The sequence below is a fragment of the Durio zibethinus genome, chromosome 22, assembly GCF_047325235.1.
Source record: "Durio zibethinus cultivar Kanyao isolate XHJ-2024 chromosome 22, ASM4732523v1, whole genome shotgun sequence".
NCBI classification, from domain to species: domain Eukaryota; kingdom Viridiplantae; phylum Streptophyta; class Magnoliopsida; order Malvales; family Malvaceae; genus Durio; species Durio zibethinus.
The window spans coordinates 3503411-3524778 of NC_143183.1; the positions used below are offsets into that span (position 1 = coordinate 3503411).

The following is a 21368-nucleotide window of genomic DNA, read 5'->3' on the forward strand; positions in this document are numbered from 1 at the left end:
AATTTTTTGTTTGAAAGTGTTGAATGTTAAAGTATTCCTGAAGGGTTGTCAGTTAAAGTCTTGCTCTCCAATCATTAAGATGGTATCTTTAACCTCTATAAGGTGCCAAGAAACCTTTTTTATTTGTGTATCCGGTATCACGCAAATAATAATTATCTATTATAGTGGAACAACATTAATACATAAAAAAAAAGGTGTTTTGTTATAAACACTAAACCAACATATAAAGCTAATACCTTATGGGATCCTCAACCTATTCCTACATGTATTGCATCCTTTAACACTCTGCCATCTAGAGTAGAACCTTTCTTTCTCGATAAAATATATATGAATTGCATATCTAAAGTGCAAATACTAAGGACATTAGTAGCAATTTTATTTTTTCTAGTCCTGTATCTAAGCTTGTCAACTGCATCTACATTGGTCTTAATGTATGTGCCATCTAAAGTACCTAAACAACCCTTGAACCATTTTCATATATTATTTATTGAATTATTTGGTATTAGTTTAGATTTTTTAAACAATAGCATAAGTAGTCTTAAAATAGAATTCAACACAAAATGAAATTGCCTACTAATCGTCTCTTAAGATCTAATTACTCGACACTTCATAATTCTATTTTTTGTATGATGGGCAATAATGTGGATAAAGCTAATAACCAGTTCTTTATTGATATATATCTAGATACGTATAATCCCCCTTTTATTTGAAGCAAATAACATAATTTTACAAAAATTCTCCTATGCATTATGGTATTATCTACACACTATTTGTTGTTCTAAAAAATTGTTGCATTTAAGTTTGATTCTCTAATATATAGTCTATCATAAGATGTTTCACCATAAGATAGTCTTATTTTTTAAGGTTCGTATCAAATAAAGTCACAGTAACAAAACATAACACATACAACAAAATCTTCATATGGTTTAAATGCATCATAAGTTAGGTAACCAATTACATCTTCGTTCTTAATGATAAATGAGTCATAACTGTTTAGAAAACAAAATCTCATTAAAGTTGAAAACATAATTGGAAAGCAAATGTTTGTATATGGTGCATGGAATTTATCAAATATAAAATATATATATATATATATATATAAATCATCAACAAAATATTTATGATTAAATGAGCTAAAACCCAAATGAATAACAGATCCAAGCATCTAAAAAGATGCAAAAAAAAAAAAAGAAAAGAAAAGATTGGAATTCAATAAATAATGCGTAATGGTTAATTAGATATCAAATAATATACACACCGTTTATAAAAAAAAAAAAAACGTAAATAAACTTAATAGGACGAAGATTAAATGATGGATATTGAAGTTGAAGTTGGCTCAAATAAAAAAGTATTTGCTTTGAGCTCTGATGTGTTGAAATAAAAATAAAAATAATGCATTTGGTTATTGAAACATGATGAAAACATCAATTAAGGCGTTTAATATATAGAAATGCCTTATTTGATGTATTAAATATAGGTTCTCTCAAATTTGATTAGATATTACAACATTCATTATGTTAAATACGATTTTAGAAAAGGAAAAAAAATTTTAATATGTGGAAAAAAAATTATAGAAACACCCTAATAGCTACTTGAATCTTTATCAAACTACGATTGATAATCAATTATGTCAGATCTTCAAGAGAGAAAACAAAATTTTAATATGTGACAATTACAACATTTCAATTAAGGTGTTTCTCAAATGAAACATCTTAATAGCCACTTAAATTTTTATCAAACTATGATTGAATATAAATAAGGCATATGTACCATTTGATCGCCGTAATTGATAAGCAATTAACGCGTTTTTGCAATGAAACGCCTTAATAGCCACTTATATCACAGACGTGTGAGGTACTAGATAAGGCGTATGTACTACAAAACGCTATAATATGAACTTAATATGATACATTGGAAAACTAAAAAATTGTACCAATTATGACATCTTATTTAAAAGAAATGCTACAATTAAATTAAAAAAAATTAAAACTGAGTTTCAGACTTACTTTTCAAAAACATAACATATATATGACAAATTTTTTATTCAAGTCAAATTTGAAAATAAAACAACTTTCTCCTCATAATCCTAAAATACCACAAAGAAATATAGGTTTATGATTATGAGACTTTGGGTATCATTAAGAATTTGACATTTTTCCTGTAATTGAATTACCTTAAACCAAACAGAGGAAATAAATACCCACCATCAAGATTTAGAGAAAAAAATTATGAATTTTTTCAAATCAAACGTGTTCTAAAAAATAAATTATTGTTATTACAACTCTTTGAACTCAAAAAATTTGATTGAATAGTTGAATTTGACTAATTCAATTTTATTAACACAAGTAAATAATCCAAAATAAAAATCTAAAATAATTCAAATTTAAGTTAATTTTATTATTATAAAAATCGCATTTTGTTAGGAATCAAGTGATACAATTTATTGAAATAATTTGATTTAAATTGTTTTCAATAATTAAACCAACTTTAAATTTTTTGTATTAGTTCAAAGTTATTTTTAAAATTTTGTTTTTCACGTTCATGATCAAATTTTATTAAATATGTTTAAAACTTGATTTTCGAATTTACAATTTATTGATTGAATTTTGAATTTTGTTAATTGGACTTCAATTTTTATTTTAAGTTCCCAAATTGCTAAATAAATTTTAAGATTTGTTTTGTATCCTTGAATTGCGTTGAGCATTTTCCATTTCAAATTGGGCCCGACAGCCCGATAAGATTCTACGTTTCTATTTTCTCTCATTTCCTCCTCTTTTTATTATTTTATTATTTATTTCCTTTTTATTAATATTTATTTTAATAAAAATCAAAACATAGAAAAAACAAATGCAAAAATGGAATCGAATTCAAATTTTGTTTTGGAAAGCTCAACTTCAAGGTTTGAAAATAAAAGAAAATCACACTCAGGTATGCCAAAGCAATGCAAGTGTGTATGCTTTGTATACGTTTTATTTCCACAGATTCAATACTAAGGAATAATATGGATTTAATAAAAACAAAAAAAATAATTTCATATTTTCTTTATCGACATAAAGCATAACACATAATTTTTATATAAAACACAATACGAATACATGAATCATCAATGTTTCGCATGATATGAATGCACAAATTGTGAGGGTTACAATCTATTACAAGGTCCTTGTCCCAGTTTGTTGCTGTGCTTGCTTTGGAGATACATGTACAAGTCATGTCAAGTATTCTATCATGTAATGTTAATTATTCAACAAACTACATATCAAGATGATGAATATCTTGATTTCAATTTTATATTTGATTTCTATAACTTAATTGACTGTTAGTATTTTGTATCGTCTATCGAATATCAGCAGTTTGAATAGTGTAGTAACGTAGCTAACAAAAACCAAATCATGATAAACTGGGCATTCAAATGGCAAGCGGAAGAAATATAGTGGGAACCTACTAAATGCACTGTTCCAGTCCGTTCATCCAGCACTTGTATGCTTGAAGAGCCTGAAATCAAGCGTAAAAAAGTTAAAAAAGGGAAGACAAAGAACTCTATGTCTCTATTGCACATCATGTAGTGCTTTCTAGCTAGAATTCTGAATTGATACTTAACGCTGTTGATAACCATCTAACATTTTATGTTCTGACATAAGAGTCAACATTCACTCGAAAGTCGAAAAGCTAATCTAATACTTCTTCCACGAGTCAAAAAAGTTATAGGAAAAGTTAATGCCGCAAGAATTACTGAAAGTTACACAATTCTATGGATAATATCTCACCTATATCTTTAAAACTAGAACTAGGTGAAAAAGATTGATGAAAACTCACTGCAAGGCAACTAATCTAGTAAAGAATATATAGATGGGAATTTTAAATATCTTTACATGATTTGTACATGTTTAAAGAATGAGGGCAAACTAAACTATCAAAAACATTCAACAATAATAATACTTCAGAATCAAGATGCAATCAAGTAAGAAAAAGAGAGCAGAAACATCTCTTATAAATGACATAAAACATGTGAAACAATAATAGCCCAAGATTTTGTACCTGTTATTACAATTATTATAAAGCAAACAAGAAAGGAAAGGTAACATGATACTCACAATTGTACTCAGTCCATCCAATGGTCTGATTTTCCAAATCATACACAACGAGCTTGTTTGAAAGCACCAAATCTGTAAACAACACAACAATATTCAGGGGAAAATTACAAATGACTCATTTCTGCAAATTTTATTACAACTTAAATCTAACAAATCAATGCTAAACAGTTCACACTCAAGAATTCCATTTAGCAGTACTTGGATTTGAAGACTTACTCCATAAATTTTTCTACCAATGCAAAATAAATAAATTGTTATAAGTTCGAATATACTCAACACATCAGAATAAATCATGTGAGTTATGGTACTGCAAATATGTATTTTCACATAACAGTTGGAGATTTAAACACAAGCAGAAAGGTAAATGAAAATGTATAGCAATTATACTTGAAAGAATAGGTCTTCAATTCAGAAGTAACAAAAAGCATGGTCGGAAGGCATACCTCCTAAGAGGGTGATATTCTTTTGATCCCTGGATTGCATTCCGCTGTTTTGCCATCCGATGCACCACAAACCATTCTGCATGAATCCACCCTTGTAAATACCAATTTATGCAATCACTACCAGTTTATAATACTCCGAAGAACCTTTAAGATGATTTATGCTCAACTATATGACAAAAACAATCCTAATATGCAGTAATTGTTAAAATTATAGTTCTGCTTCTGCATTCAGAAACATTCACAGCTCTCAAAATAAAACCTATTTAAAATTCATTCAACTTAATCTAATAGTTATTTACTGTGCCAAATCAAGCAAGACTAAGACCAGGTAAATGTTACATAAAGGCCACATAAAATAATAGCAATAATAATAACATAACAATAATCAAACAACTTTAATTCCCAAAACTAAAATTAGAGCAGGAAGAGTAATAACATGTTCTTTATAGACATTTGTCACACCAGTATTATGCATTGACCAAACAGAATGGAAATACAAATATTTATTTCATCAGAACATAAAGAGATTGTCACCATTACTAATAAAAATTGTCGACTATATAGATAATTTTTTTTTCCTGTTAAACCCAGAGGAGAAGGGAGACAGCCACTTTTTGCTGTTGGCCCGGGTTGAACCACTCAGGACATGCAAGGGGGCATGTCCCTGCACAGCCCCGAGGACAGACCTGATCCATGAGGACTTCTCTTAAAGTGGCAAACAACTTTCATAAGTGACACTCACAAGCTTACCACGAAAAGATAGAACTGTGAACAAGGCAGCTAAACAAATCTTTCAAGCAAAATAGACATTTGACCAGATTCTAAATTTGTGAAGTTAAACACACTTACAAAGGGGAATAGGTACTCATGTGGATAAACCTTCAGAATAACTGAATTTTCAAAATGGAAAGTGACATTTGGAAATGTCTCATCAAGACTGCAATAAAAGAAATATATGCAAATAAAAACATTGCTTGACAAAAATATAAATTACTATCAAAATAAGGTTTAGCATAGAACACTCAATATAGTGATCATTTAGTCAAGTTAATCTAGCCAAAGGGAGCAGAGAACTATTGGGACAAAATACTATATTCAGAACAATCGGAGAAAAAGGAATCAAGCACTACCACTAGCATAATCAAGAAGTATATAGCTAGAATGACAAATTAAACCAACAGGCATTAATTAGGACATTTTCTAATGGCATACAGTTTCCATAATGAGAGAATTTTATTAAAGGCACCTAAAAAGTGGGTTCAGCCCTAGCACAAATGAAGCAAGCACAAACAAATGTCAAGGAAAAAATTATTTTAAAACTGAACCACTAAGCAAAAGAGAAAGAAAAAGGCAAAAAATCAGATAAAAATTATCCCCAAAAAAATTATGATGCCAAATAAATTGAATTAAATAAAGGAATTTAAGATATGACAAAATAAATAAAATCCAAATCTAAACATGATAAACAGTTTCCAACATGATTCACTATTGCTATATACCATGTTTCATACCTTTCAGAATACTGAAAACATGTATAATCATCATGAACAGTTTGAAGCTTCAAATTAGGCTGCTGAGAAAGTATCTAACCAGAGATAAAAAGAAAAACATAAAACTTTAGCACACCGAAGTGAAACTCTCTGGAAGATAAAAGCCAATTTTATATCACATACCTTATTTACTAATGGCTCATAAATCATATCTGGGAGATATGCCAAGGTAGTTCCACTGTCAATTATTGTCCCTTTTCGGTCTCCTGACTCGAAAACATCTGTTGTAAAGTTTAGGAAATCAAGACCAACTTGAACTGCCGTCATATTGACATTGTAATGTGGCCTGAAATTTTATATGACAAGACTAAGTTCAAAATATGGAATCACATATTCATATGCTATATGTGACTTAGAAGACGAAGTCAAAACATTGACAATCAAAATCATGCAAATGAGTCAAAAACTAACATATCATAGAGAAGCTAGTCTCCGATCCAGTCGGTACCAATGTGTTGCTGTCAGTAATGAGCTAAAAAATGGCTTTAAGCCATAAAGAAATTTCTAGGCATGGAGACAAAAGAAAATGAAGTAATTGAACAAAACATGCAGCATTTCACAAGAGAGTGTTTCAAGATTTTCATCACTTTAATTAGTTATGCACAATGAATTTATTCAGTACCCGTTCATCTCAAGTCTTTAACTTTTCCCAAGCCATTTGTCCAATGTTTTCTCTTCCTAATCTCTCATCACATAAAGAAACCACTACACATAATCCATCTGCTAAAGTTACAATCTTTGCTAACTTACAAATCAAATTCTAGAATGACCACTTGGAACACATCCCCATTATCATAGTAAATCATCTTGATTAGATCAGCTAAAAGACAATAGAATAATAATTTTTTATTTTTCTGATTATCCATTATTACCCAGTGGAGCTTGCTATAAACAATAGTAGCAGCTGAATTAACTATGTTCAACCTGTATAACAATGAAGTGAAGCAATCACAAAATAACTTCACTACAAATTGAAATGACTACATATGCGGTTCTTTTCCACACTAGTAACCACCCTTTTTTTTTTTTTTTGTGCAGTGGCAGCTAATAAATGGAGTAAACTTCCACAGTCCAACCACCACAATCTGAGTGATGAAAACTACTATTGACCATTAGTCATCAAATCATTTCAGGCAAATTAACCCTTAAGCCTGCAGCTAGGCCTTCTAAGCTGCACATGCTAGACACAAACAATCCTAGGGCCAAACGAAAAATAATTAGCAGCACACAATTCTTGTTCAGTCTTTTCAGACAACAATCATGATGATGATTCCCCCTGAACTCTGATGCTTTCCTCCAACAGTTATGTAATTTTATAACACATAATGCTAAAAAAAACCAACTTAATAGAAAATAAAATATGAGCAAGTAATAAGTGGAAACTGTGATGGTAAAAACAAGCAATGATATTCAACAACGATGTCACATACTGATTTGGTACCAAGGGAGTCATGTTAACTTTTGGTTGCACAACATGCCCGATAGCAAAGATACCACCTCCATTAACCCCATCTAAGCAGTGAGCAAACATCTTTTTCACTTTTCCAGATGAAGCAAGCTGGGAAATCATTGATGAATTAGATTTTCCAAAGCCAAGTATTCCATCAAGTGCTTCTTCATTAGATGAATCTAGATTCCCTGATTGTGTAGTACCACACCTATGAAAAAAGAATGCTAGAATAACCATATAATACCTCAAAAAAGAAGTAAAAGCAAACAGCAAATGCACACACATTATGAGCACATACTTTACAGACACAAGTATGCATAAGCTACATATGCAAAATCAAACATTCATTAAGCCCAGGCAAGTTCGAGACAGAAGACAATCTCATGTTGTAATTCCGAAGAACCCTAAAAGAGAAATTGATGCAACTTCATCCTGTTCCCGCAAACTTCAAGTTATTCAAACTTAACTTGGTGAATTGTCAATAATAACAGTTATTTTAAAACTAAACAATATGAACATTACATACTCTAGAGTCTAGACAGTACCTTCTCATCATGAATATGTCATCTTAAATCATAACAAATACCTACAATTGATTAATTTGAAGCCCATTTTTCTCACAAAATAAAGATGGATCAGATGATGCATCTTAGTCATAAAAATGTCACCTGTTGTCAGAGACTAGAGTTGTGTGAAGGAGAAAGGGAAAAAAGGAAGAGAAAGGCAGGCACAAAATATATGCTAGTATGTATTAAATGATAAGCTAGACATCAACTTCACAATGACATTCAAAATGTACAGCACTAAGAAAATCTCATAAAATAAAGTAATCAAGAAAGTACATGGAGCCATTAATGAAAATTAGGTTTAACTTTTTAAAAACTTTTTCTAATTGTCAGAATAATTTGCAAATAATTTTACAATCTAGATGGCTATCATGTTCTGCTATCTACAGAGGGAAAACAAGAACTTCTGAACTTGAACAAATTAAAGAGATTTTACTGGCAATAACATCAGCAGCAGTTACACCTGCAAGTTAGAATATTTTGCAAGAAAGTGCCTAGCCAGTGATTTAAAAGCTAACACAGTGCCACATGTATCACAACTATGAATTATAGAAGAGTAACAGAAGGATTGACAACTCACCCAAATATAACACTTCCATTTGCAGATGAGGTTTCAAGATCGCCAGACACTCGATCATACAGTACAATGTCTTTTATAAAGTATCCTGCAGTGGAACTCCCATCTCCATATATCTCAAGATATGGACAAGACATATTAGCCGTACAAGTAGCCAATGGACCTCCATTTATGGCATGACAGAACTCTTGATCACATGAAACCAACTGGCCAGTGGCAGAGTCCTTAATATCGTACAAAGTAAGATCTATCTGTAACCATAGCATATAAATAAAACAAATGTGATCAAATATGATTAAAGATACCAAGTATATATCACAATCTTTGGTTTTTACCCAAAAAACACGTTTAGCTATAAAAGAAAACAAAATACTTTTGACAAATTGAACAATAGGAATGCATAATTTTTTTTTTTTTGGATAACCAGAACACATTATTTTTAGATAGCATTTCATTGTTACTTTTACTAGCTCTTTATTTCCAGAAGCAAAATGATAATTTTTCGTTTGAATGGAAAAAAAAAAAACTATTTTGAAGAATCATTTTATTTGATATAGAAAAGTTGCATTAAAATAGTTCATTTGTTCATTCTTAATCAATTAGTATAATTTTACTTTCTACTGTTACTTTTTTAGACTATAAATATGTTTTTTTTTTTTCTTTTTACAAAGCAATGCTTAAAATACTAGCAAAAAATAATTAATAAAAGTAACAACCAAACGAACCATATCTTAGCTCAATTGGTTCATGCAACTACCCTTAAAAGTTGGCATCTAGTTGGTTTGGGATTCAAATCCCAGCACCTGCAACCCCTTCCCATATCCCTGTGACCTCCTTTATAAAAAAAAAAGTAAAAACCAAACAAAGGCTAAAGAAAAAGAGAGAGTGACAGAAAAAAAGGAAGACTTACACCAAGGGAGCTTCTTTTGGGGCATTCTTTACATTGAATACAATTAACCCACATTAAATCACTTCCCGTATCTACTTGCAAATAGTAATCCTTCGGAGGTGTTCCTATCCCTATTTTTGCATAATATAGCCTACCAAAAAATCCAAATTTTCAAAAATAAAATAAAACACAAACTTTTGTTAAAAAAAAGTATATATAGATTGAAATACTAACCCAAGTCCATCGGGTCGACCGGAACCGCCCAAGGGGAGATCAACACCAGCGAGAATTCGAAGTTGACGGCGACTGTCGTGGTCTTTCAAGTCAAACAGAGACCGTTGACTGCCGGCGAATTTGTACTTGACGTTAATAACGCCCCAACTGCGAGCGCTACTTATAGCAGAAGAAACTACGAGAAACGAAATTAGCTGAAGAGAATAGTAAGAGCCGATCCAACGAAACATAGTTAAAACCTTTAATGGAAGTAGAAATTGGTAATCCTTTTCTCTACTTCGTTTGTCTCTCCAATTTCTTCTGTTTTTTATTCAGAACCTTTAAATAAAAAAAAGAAAGAAAAACAAGTGGAAATTTGATTTTACCAGAAGAAAAGGAAAAAAAAAATGTCCATTCCATTGTCAGGTCTTCGATGGCTGGGTGAGAGGTTTTGCGTTTGGGGGAGAAGTGGGACCCGCGCTTTTTGAATTTTTTATTTCAATCAAACTAATTAATTAATTAAATTTATGGTTGTAAACGAACATTGAAGGAATAATATGTAAAAAAGGGATCTCAATTTTACTCAGGGAATTTGATGTTTTATCAAACAGCATGGATGATATATCGTGGAGATAGAGACGTGGATCAAAATAGATATAATTTTAAATTTTATTGCGCATAAAATGATGATGAATAATATAATATTTGTTTAGTATTTGTATTTTACTATATATTTATATATATTTTTAATTAAATAATATAAATTATTATTTTGTATTAATTAGAATTATTATTTTATTGTTTAAAAATATATTAATATATAATTATTAAAAAATTATATTAATATGTAAGATAAAAATTAAAAAAATAATTTTTTTAAAATTATGAGTATAAAAATTATCTATATCAATTTTACGAAAATAAAGATAAATTTAAAATATTTATTAAATATAAATAAATATATATAATATAAAAATTCGAAAATAAAAATGTAAAATGCTTTACTTGCTTTGTACCATATCCATCGATGTCTCCAACAAAAAAATATAATTGATTTATTAAATTTAACAAAAAAGTACAAAATATTTTAAATTATTTATTAAATTTAATAAATGATCACTAATAATATTTTAAATTTCTTTGATTAAACAAATAAATTTTAAATATATCAAAATTTATTCATATTCATTTTAAATTTTATTCGGTCTAATATATATATATTTTTATAACCATTGATGATAATACGAAAAACAAATATTTATCTTTCTAAATTAAATGTTCCTAATACTAATATTTGCTGATTTTTTTATGTAAAAAAAAATCAAATTAAAATATCAAAAAATAGGATTTCAATATGTTAAAAAAAATTATTACTTTTCAAAATATTAAAATTTTTTTAAAGTATTGATTATTTTAAACTTTTTAAATATCAGAAAAATTCATTTGTGATTGTTTTAACATGTGAAACATAAACCCATTTATGCACTAATTAGGAAAATTAAGTTGAGAAATCAAAACCTCTAAAAATTGACCTTAAAAGATATGAATGTAAATAATAAAAAATGATATGATGATTAAAAAATTAAATGAAAAAAATGATTGTTGATAAAAATAGATGACGCAAGAAAATTCAAACTAAAACCTAACTTGAATTTCTTATTTGGTTTTTCATACAATCAATTCCAAAATATGGGACCTTAGGTTTAGTGTGTTATTGTTGTTGTATTTTAGTGTACTAAATTTAAGAAAAAAATTGATTAAAAACCATTGCAGCCATATCTTCATTATGGTATAGGTTGAAAAAACTGAGAAGTTCATAAAAATGATTTGAGAAACCAATCTAACCCTAATAGATGAAGATTGTTATTCAGATAGCTTATAAATCAATGAAAGAAAGAGAAAAACTTGTTTTTCCAATGTTTTTTGTCATAGAAGGAGCCCATTCCACATGACAAAACTAATTAGAACAAGAGAAAAGAAACAGGTGAAGAACTTAAACAACTAAAACCTGGCAAAAATGGAGATGGATGCTTACAAACAACCTGTTCTAAATCAACATTATGTCTGTGGAAGGGCAGTGATGTTCAAAAACAACATACAGAAACATAGTCCTTGGGTTGGGGATATGGGGGTAATCATGGAGGGCATCAAAGTACACTCCTAAAATAGGTGCATAAAAATGAGTGATGCAACTATATATCTAATTGTTCATTTCTCAAGCTGTACACTATTCTGATATGGTATTTTGATTGCTTAAAGTGTGAAACTCGATTTTCGGTATCTAGGCAATACTAACTTCCTACTATAAGAGATTATTACTCATTGGCTAAAGCATTGATGCGAATTTGTAGACATAGTGAAAGGGTAGCCCCCCAAACATATATGAAAGATGGATAGGATTTATATTCAGAAAGTAGGTTTTTGCCTCATCCATTTTGTTGCTGACCACTTCTCTCCTGACAAAACTTCACATCCTCCATGAATGCTATTTGGATCCGACTGTCCATCGAGCCCCTAAGAGAAGCACTGAAAATTTTAATGCACTGAAAGGCATGTTTAACAGGCAAATTAAGTTTATCAAGAAGAGAAAGATACAAACCATGCTCCAGAAAAGCACTGCATCTCCTTTGACCGGTTTTACGGACATCCCTTTCACAATCTTCCCACCACAGTTACAATCACCCGTACCAGCCTGAGATTACATTCATGTTTTTAACATACTGATGCAATGAACGGTATAACGTCTAATAATTGTCAAAGAAAAATTGACAAAGTAAAAACATTTGACAGTTAAAACAATGGGATTCATGACAAGATAATACTTAATATTGAGTCCCTGGCAATTATAACAATGGGAACCCAACCTAGTAATGCAAGGCAAACTTATAAGGTTTTTGATATACAAAAGGTGCTGAATAAAACCAATCCTGCAATTTAGAAATTTGCATGCATTCTCATACGGAAATAGAATACTTGTTTGATTTAAAAATTAAAAAAACATTCCTGCTGAATAAAACCATATTTCAAAAGTGATGTATGAATGTCAGTCCAAGAAATTGACATAATCTATCAATTATAACGTGACAAGAAATTACAAAGTTGCTAAACATGAAGTTGCCGACACCAGTACTAGAAGTCAGCAAAAGAACCAATGAAAAAAGTGAATCAAACAAACCATCAATTCTAGTAGGATCATCCTTTTGGTATAGTCAGTTTGGATTATTCTATGTGAAAACTTTTCAAACCCAGAACAAAAAGAAAAGAAGAAGATAAAGAAAGTTAATTCAGTTTTCATTTTGGATTTTTGTTTAAATCCAAACACACACTACTTTAAACTTCAGTAATATGATTCAAGTCCTTCCCACCCAATTTGTAATAAGTAATTCAGCAATATTTCTAACCATTCATAATCCTAGACCCTACTTCCTTATTATATTCCTAACAGTTTTCAATAAGACCAAATTCTTAAACTTCTTCTACTGTAGTATTTATTCAACATACGACCCCAAATATATTCTCATATAACGGATTATTACTTAGTACATCAACATTGAGTGAAGACAATGAAAGAAATTTGGGATGCTATAGTGGGTTTTAAGTCCTGTCTTGTCCATTGGAGTGTTACATCACCATAATTCTCCAACTCCACTGCTTTCCTCTGTAAACACCAAATTCTGTTCTTCAGTTATTTCCCCAAAATCTACTAAGTTACATCCTCACTTCCAAAAATCATTTTCCATCAATTAAAACCCTAAATCCATATATTAAAGCTAATAAGCTTTCTTTGCAACTTTAAACCTTAAAAAGCCCAATTTTCAATGCTTGCCCTTGACACCCATAAACAGACTTCATAAGACTTCTGTGCTTACTCTTTCTAGCACAGTATGAAAGAACTACTCAATGAACTTTATCAGCTTGGAAAGCATCTATCAAATCACCTACGCAATTTAAGAGAAGTACCTTAAACCAAAGGCATATTGGCAGTTATTCTCAAAATACCCATAAAAGGACAAACAAGTTGAATGTCTCTTTAAATGCAGTAGAAGTATCATCTGCCTAATATGATTAACAAAAGTTATGCGTCAAGTTCCTGGTCTTTTTTTTTTTTTTTAAAGGGAATTACCATAGGGAAATATGTTTCTCCCCCTTCAACACCATCGCTTAGATACATAAGCATAGTTGCTATTCGTTGACCACCGCGCTTCAAGTTAAACTGCAATAGTCGAAAGAAATGGATCAGGATACCTTCAAATCATAAGAAAAAATATTACTGATACAACCAATAGATCCACCATGTCAATTTCAAGAAGGGCAGATAACTTACAGTATCCGAAAAGTAGTCATGGTGGGGCTTGTAAAACTGATTCTTTTCATACCTGTGCTGCATTATATGTTAGCCTTGGTAACATGATATATCAGTTTTCTTGCTTTTGAGCAATATTTTAAAGAAGTTTAAGTCGGACACCCACCTTAAAACTTGGATAAGCTCCCCATTTTCAGCTGGTATTTGAGAAAAGACAGAAATCCGCTTTTCAATTGCCTTGAGTTCAAAAGAAAAAGAAATGGAGGGAAAACTTCAATCACACTTTATTAGACTATTGGAGAAGACGGATGTAAACAACACTTGCAATGTTAGAAAGGAAACATATCATGCAGATGAATTCATCCTCAAGTCCAATAAATGAAATGTAAAATTAAAAGATGGTGCAAGTTGATCATATATACCCAAGTCAGTGTTCACCTTCTAGTTGCCATCTAGATGAGAGAATATGTTTTTAAATTCCAAGAATTGTAGCCAGCATATCATGTACAAATATTTGCAAAACCGTACCTTTAAGTGTAAATCCTCAGTGAAAATAGATAACCCATAAAAGACTGCTAACTGGCTATCAACAGAGGAAAGACAGATATGTTTTATACAAGAACCATAGAACCAAGTGCATAGTTCCTTTGGGTAAATGAGAGCAAGACCTTTGCAAACATTTTTGAAAAGCCTCTGTGGGGGGCATTTTCAGAAACTATCTCTCTGCCCATTAAAAGAATTTACTGAGCTTGTTACCAAGGAAATCATATAAGTCATCATGAACAATGTGAGTAAGCCAAATAACCAATGGATCCTCTCTATACTCATTGCCAGTTTGGTGGCAGCACTATTTTAGACTTTTACATTGTTGTAATCAGTTCGTGGCATGAATTTGTGCATGTCATGACCATATCACATTACTTAGCAGCCACTTTATTTTGATGCATAAGGTTCATGGCATTACTTTTTTTTTTTTTTTTTTTTAATGGAAGGTTCATAGCATTATGTGATCCATAATTACTTCATGCAAAAGAATGAATTCTGCTTTCACTAGATAGAATGAATGGTAGCCACTTTATTTAGTCAACAATATAGAAAACAAGGTGTAAGGCAGCTTCTGCTAAAGTATCTTATCATACCAAAACGGCACATCATCAGTGTTTTCAATTTCATATTGCAATATCAAAAGTTAATGTCTCTCCTATAGTCTCTATCTGCAGCTGAGATTAGTCATAATGCCATTTTTTACCCTCCACTAAATACTTAATTCTGCCAACACTTTCCATCAACATTTCCATCAAACCAACTAAATATATATTTGATCACGTCATTCAAATGCCAATTTGGACCAACGCTTATGCTTTTTTTCCGTAGCTATTAATAGATGCAATATGCATCAGTAAAATATAAAACATCAAGGATAGGAATTAAAATCGTTCTCTATGCTTCCTAGATTAGCTCATATGATAGATTGATGACACAGCCATTTATGTTGGAGAGAAGTAATTTGAAAACTAACCTGTATCATTGGAAACTTTTTCTCTGTTGGACTCAGGAACATACCGGAGCTTGTCCTGACATTACTCTTAATTCCCTGAAAAACAGCTGCTCCAGTAAGATCAATTCTTGTCTTGAAAAATAAGTTACTAAAAGTAAAAGTACTAGGGCAAAGATAGGAAATACAGATTTTGTTTTGTGATAAAACTTATGACCATAACTACCTTCATTCAGCATTATACTGAAAGCATTAAAAACTTAACCAATAACAAGACAAGAAGAGGAAGAGTCCCTTTAAAGCTAGGTTTGCAGGAATATGTAACAAGATATTCCATTTTAATTTATACTTTGTAAGTGACAGAGATGCAGCTAAAGAAGGTAAGGCAATTCCCCCAGCTGCCATCTCTACAACATGTAATAGTTAGAGTTCTCCATGCCTAAGTATCCTTTATCGTGCAGTAATAAGAAAGAGGCTCCTTCATCTTTAGGCTACCTTAAAGTAAAACAAAAGTTTGATAGGTCAAAAAAGCACCTAGGTAGTAATTAAGCAGCTCAAAATGACAAAAGTGCAAAGATGAAAACACAAGCAGCTTCCTAATTAAATTCTCAAGTCAAACCCTCTTCAATAAATGCAAAATAAGGACTGGTTTGCTTTCTTAATAGACTTGAAAAGGCTTCATAGAATTTTAAAGGTTGACAGGATCTCAATCAAGAAATCTCAAATTCAAGGCAAGACAAGATCTCCAATCACTAAATTTCAGCGAACTTTAGAAAGTAGATATTTACACATCAAACAAACAAAAGAGGAGATACTTTACAAGCATACATATATGACCTCAACAAAATATGAATATGCTAGATACCTAACAGAAGGTCCATAAAAGAGATGAGCCTTTTCAATTAGCAAGCAATTACATGCCAAACAAATTGCTACACCGGCAAGAAGTACTTCAAGGAATAGAAAAAGTTGACAAATATACCTTCCCGGTTTTTGCATCCACCACGGTAGAAATTTGAAGCCGAGGGCGGGCAATGGCACTAAGGTAGTCACATTCCTGCAGAGATCATAATGCTATAATTTAAACTCTATTGTGTTGGATTACTCATTAATATGATATTTTAAAAGCACTAACTTAGGTCAATGTGGTTGTTTTAGAAAGCTTAGAACTTGATGTAAAAGGAGACTTCAGTACCATTAAGCAGATGATGGATGCAGTCAGTCACAAGTAGGAGAGCAGCGATATTCAGAAAAGAGCTATTTATGTCACTAGAAACAAAGAGTTCAATATTCTACCCTACTGCCTTGAGCAAAGACAAAAAAAAATACTAGTCTATTCTATCCTAGCAAAGATAGCCTTCACTTACAAAATTTCTTTTCCAGTCTTTTAATACTTTTCTACCTAGCACTCAATCATAATTTGTTTAATCTATTGTTTTTCTTGGCACCTAACTAAATATATCAACAATTAAAGTGTCAAAACATCATCTTTTACCTCTACCAGATTAGCCTTGGTTATAACTTGTTGAAATCTCATTTACCCCTTAAGTTGTAAAAGGAAATTCAAAATGAAGTGTAATTTAGTAATTGCTTGTTGTTAGTTCATATTAACTGTGCTTAAAAGAGTTTAGGAGTATTTCTATTACAAATGACCTGCTATAGATGAAAATTACTTTGAATACAGCTTCTGCTCCTTGGACCAATAGGCTTTTATTAAAGTCCAATGGAACTAAACAATTTGTCATCAGTTTCAGTATAACACATCAAGCAATCAAAAGATACAGGCAATAGGATCAGTGATTCCTATTATTTATTACCTACATTCAAACAATTATAAAAGATTTACAATGACAGCCTATACCAAATATCATAGTATTGATGAAACAAGGTGGAACCAGCCTCCAAACATGTTAGTGACAAGGCAGGTTCTAGCGCCTAACGCTCAATTTGGAGCATGCCAATGATATGTCTAGTGATTTTTTGGACTAGGAATGCTAGGATTCCATATACATGAATTTAATCTTTTTATAGAGAGATAGGATTCTTATTAGAAAATTTTTGGTAATATAGTTCTTATGATTGTGCAATGCAATCAACCTAAATGTGATCCCTAAGGAACCTTAATTGTGCAGCTTACAATTTTTTTTTCTTCATTATTCAATTTCCCCCAATTTCTTACAAATTTAAATCTTAAGGCTTACAATAGCCCTAATCACATAGCTGTTTATATCAGCTAGTCATTGAATGGATCAGAATTTCCAATGTGATAATTTGTAGGATTACAAGTGGTTCTCAATCATTGATGACATACATAACAGCTAGTCATTGAATGAATCAGAATTTCCAATGTGATACTTTCTAGGATTACAAGTGGTTCTCAATCGTTGATGACATACATACCTCATTGCTAAGGAAATTATGAAGTACAATAATTCGAGGTGACCAGCTAATTATTTCAGGTTTGACCTGCATCATCACAACAAAAAGTAAAGTCAAACTTTTTGTTTTTCAGAAAATATCTGAATGGTGTATGAAGACTCATCTTTGGGATAAATTTTACACAAGCATAAAAACGCATAATAAATCCAAATAAAGAGTAAATTATTCATCTCCATCTATGTCACGCTTTAATATGCACAGAGAGGCTGTCCCGCCCACCCCCCTGTTCTCTCCTAATTTCCTTTGCTTCAAAGTTTCCTCTATTTACTCCATGTGAAATTATCAAAGAACCACTCAACCTCCACTAATCCCCTTCAAATTCTGCTATATTATTTTATTCCAATATAATTTGTAAGAAAAATAACTCCAAATAGAAACTTAAAATATTAGGTGAGGCAACAAGAATGTGTGGTTGTTCTTCTCTATGATAAAGACATGCAAATCTAAGTATGATTCATATACTGCAAATGGCTAGCTATATTAGAGTTGTGCAGCACAAATGGGGTGGGTTTGTGATTAGATGAACACCAAGCCCATCCGGCAGGTATGAGAGGAGGCTTGTTAGAGAAGAGAATAAAACATATTCCTCCCCTCAAATTGGAAAAAGAAAGTTTACCAAAAACATGAATCAAGGGTTTTCAAAAGCATTAGTGAATGCAGTATACAAATTTAGGTTAATTTTAAGAAGAACAAAGAAAATAAAAAAAAAAATTTGCACCCACTGTGAAGCGTGGAAAAACTAGTAGTAATTTCCAAACAACACAAGCCAAAATGCAATGCACCACCAGTTGTCAAGGGAAATTTTGTAATTTAAGCTTTCTCTATTCCTTTTGTACCATTTTTCCTTTTTCCCTTGCAAATTCAAACCTTTATTGATTTCATTAAAAAAAACTCAGTCTCATTGTTAGCGCTAGAACTTTAAAAATTAAAAAATAAAAATGAAGTTCAAAAAATATAAGAAACATACATATCCAACACGCAAAATTTCTGCTTCTTTGTCACCGTGCCAATGACTCATACCTGAAAATATAATAAGTAAAAAGACCAAATACATCAATGAACTTATAGCAAAATATACAATTAGGCTAAACTTAAAAATTTTTTATCCAAAGTTCAATTATGTTGAATAAATTTTGATTGCTTTATTGTTTGAAAACCAGAAAGAACCAAACCAACCTCTTGGCAACTTAAGATAGCCATCAATCTGACTCCTACGCAACTTTGTAGTTGGAAACTCATTACCTATTAAGCATATGAATAGAATTTGTTTAAAAAAAAAAAAAGGAGAAAGAAATACTAAACATGGTGCTTGCTGAAACATTAAAAAGTTCTACTGCACATAATATCAGTCAAAATTTTCCAATGGTTATCTTAAGTAACTAAAGATGCATATCTCAATAAAGCAATAATAAAACAAAACAATTAAATGAAATCAAAGCAGTACAACAAAGGAGGCAATAGCATTTTGCTAGCATGACTTCTCCAAAAGATGCTTTTAAAATTATATCCTTTAGACACAAATAATTTGTTGTGTCGGCCCACTAAAATTTTATAATAGCAACCTGCACTGGTCAAACTCAGATGCAAAATCTAACACTACACTCAAAGCCAAATCTAGACTCAGGTACATGAAGTCTAGAACGAACTAAATCTGATTTTGAAGGAGATTTTGAAACTTTCTACCGTAAAGGAAAGGTAACAACTTCAATCCCATGAGCTACAGGTTTAAACTTAGACTCTAAGAAAAAGGATGAAGAAATAGATGATAAAACAACCAGAAATTCTGTTGAAGATTGACCAAAATGTTGTTATAGCAGTTACTTATATAACTAAACCGGAACTAAATCAAAGCAGCCAACTTGCCAAACCCTAAAATGCTAATTTATTGTAAAGCTTAATGCTATGGTTATCCCATCACAAGTCCTAAAATCTGGGTTAAAATATTATATTGAAATAACACTTGGATGGAGCACATCGGCGGTGACCTCCATAGGTCTTTAGAAGGCATGCAAAATTATACCAAATAAGCTCTAAGGAAACATCAGAAAATGTCGCAGAGTGCTCCAATATGAGTTTGAAAGAACAAAAATGGGAACTCACAAATGTTTGATAATTCTTGACTAGTGATAATTGGATATGGTTAAATCGCAACTTTCACCCTTTTATGATTTACAAAAGTTTCTTGAGATGATCTATAAACAGAAGTGAAGTCCTATATTTTTAATATTTTGCCCCAAGGAGGTCCACTTAAGGATAATTCTAATATATGGTAACTGCTGGTTGCTGAAACTAAGATTGTTGAAGAGTCGTGCCATTATCTCTAATCTCTACTTATTAATACCTATAAGCTATAAACTATCTTTTAAAAATAATACAAGGAGAAATATAGAATTTAAAAATATTTTTGCTGAATATTTCATACATCTGAACTAAGCATAATAAATAAACCTTTTCAAAAATTAGACTCCTTGGCACAATAACATAGAAGGAAGCAAGTAATCAGAGAAACCAGCATTCACAAAACTATGTAAAAGATATGGAATGAAGAAAAAGATACCGTATGAATCTTCTAATCCACGTATGAATGCTAGTTGAAACAGAGCACCTGCATATCATAACACAAAATGTAAGAGGAATAACAACGAATCTATGCAGCAAAAACAACCGAAAAAAGCCCGATCCATGCTCCCTTGGTACAATAAATTTCAATGTTAGTAATGAAATCTCTATCTCAAACCATGAAATACACGCGATAATTAGCAGAAAATTTCACAATTTGCTCATTCTGAAGCAAAAATGAGTAAATTTTTTTAACCCAATTGCTCAAATTTCAAAGCCAACCAAGAAAAACAAAATCCCATTTCTCATCTCAATGAAATACATCTATCTAATCAGCTAAATCTCCTTTCATGGTTTGAAATACAGATTTCAAAGAAAAACCATGATTTTAAAATCATAAAAAAGGTGGAAAATCAGACAAAATTAATTAATTAAACAGCAAAGAACAAGAGATACCCTGTTTGAAGGTGTAAAAAAAAAGTTTATTTTTTTTGAATCGAGTGGCAAAGACATACCGATAATCATTCCGACAGTGACAAATGTTAACAATCCGAAAACGATCTTCATACCAGGGGCCATGGCCTACGGAAGTTGGTGTCACAGAAAAACTGAGTTTGAACAGTTAAAAACTGAGTTTAATTTTACTTGGTTGGGGACAAAGCAGAACAAAAAAAAAAAAAACCCCAACAATCCGCTTTCAACGCCCCTTGTATTTCCGTTGCCTGTTTCTTCTTTATTCGAACTTCCTACTCAATCTCACTTGTTCTTTTTATTCTGTGTTTTCCATTTC

At 31.2% G+C, this 21368-nt stretch overlaps 2 protein-coding genes across 5 annotated transcripts; both read right to left on the reverse strand.

Moving 5' to 3' along the window:
- Window positions 1-3051: 3051 nt before the first annotated feature.
- LOC111307765 (aspartic proteinase 36) lies at window positions 3052-10206 on the reverse strand. Of its 4 annotated transcripts, none has more exons than XM_022905952.2 (10): window positions 9804-10206; window positions 9591-9720; window positions 8684-8931; window positions 7518-7745; window positions 6211-6373; window positions 6049-6122; window positions 5387-5474; window positions 4538-4613; window positions 4095-4166; window positions 3052-3495 (listed from the first exon to the last, which is right to left on the reverse strand). In XM_022905952.2, the coding sequence occupies exons 1-10, from the start codon at window positions 10031-10033 to the stop codon at window positions 3347-3349; spliced, it is 1458 nt and encodes a 485-aa protein (XP_022761687.1). In that variant the 5' UTR covers window positions 10034-10206; the 3' UTR covers window positions 3052-3346. The 4 variants fall into 4 exon arrangements, with proteins under 4 accessions (XP_022761687.1, XP_022761686.1, XP_022761690.1 ...); XM_022905951.2 differs by having other exon boundaries at window positions 4538-4628; XM_089751261.1 differs by having other exon boundaries at window positions 3266-3495; window positions 4039-4166; window positions 4538-4628.
- Window positions 10207-11808: 1602 nt separating this feature from the next.
- On the reverse strand, window positions 11809-21368 carry LOC111307766 (prolyl 4-hydroxylase 1). Its single transcript, XM_022905958.2, has 12 exons — window positions 21094-21368; window positions 20577-20624; window positions 19196-19261; window positions 18987-19039; window positions 17981-18046; window positions 16563-16637; window positions 15605-15679; window positions 14252-14322; window positions 14107-14158; window positions 13906-13995; window positions 12382-12474; window positions 11809-12296 (listed from the first exon to the last, which is right to left on the reverse strand). The coding sequence occupies exons 1-12, from the start codon at window positions 21155-21157 to the stop codon at window positions 12189-12191; spliced, it is 861 nt and encodes a 286-aa protein (XP_022761693.1). The 5' UTR covers window positions 21158-21368; the 3' UTR covers window positions 11809-12188.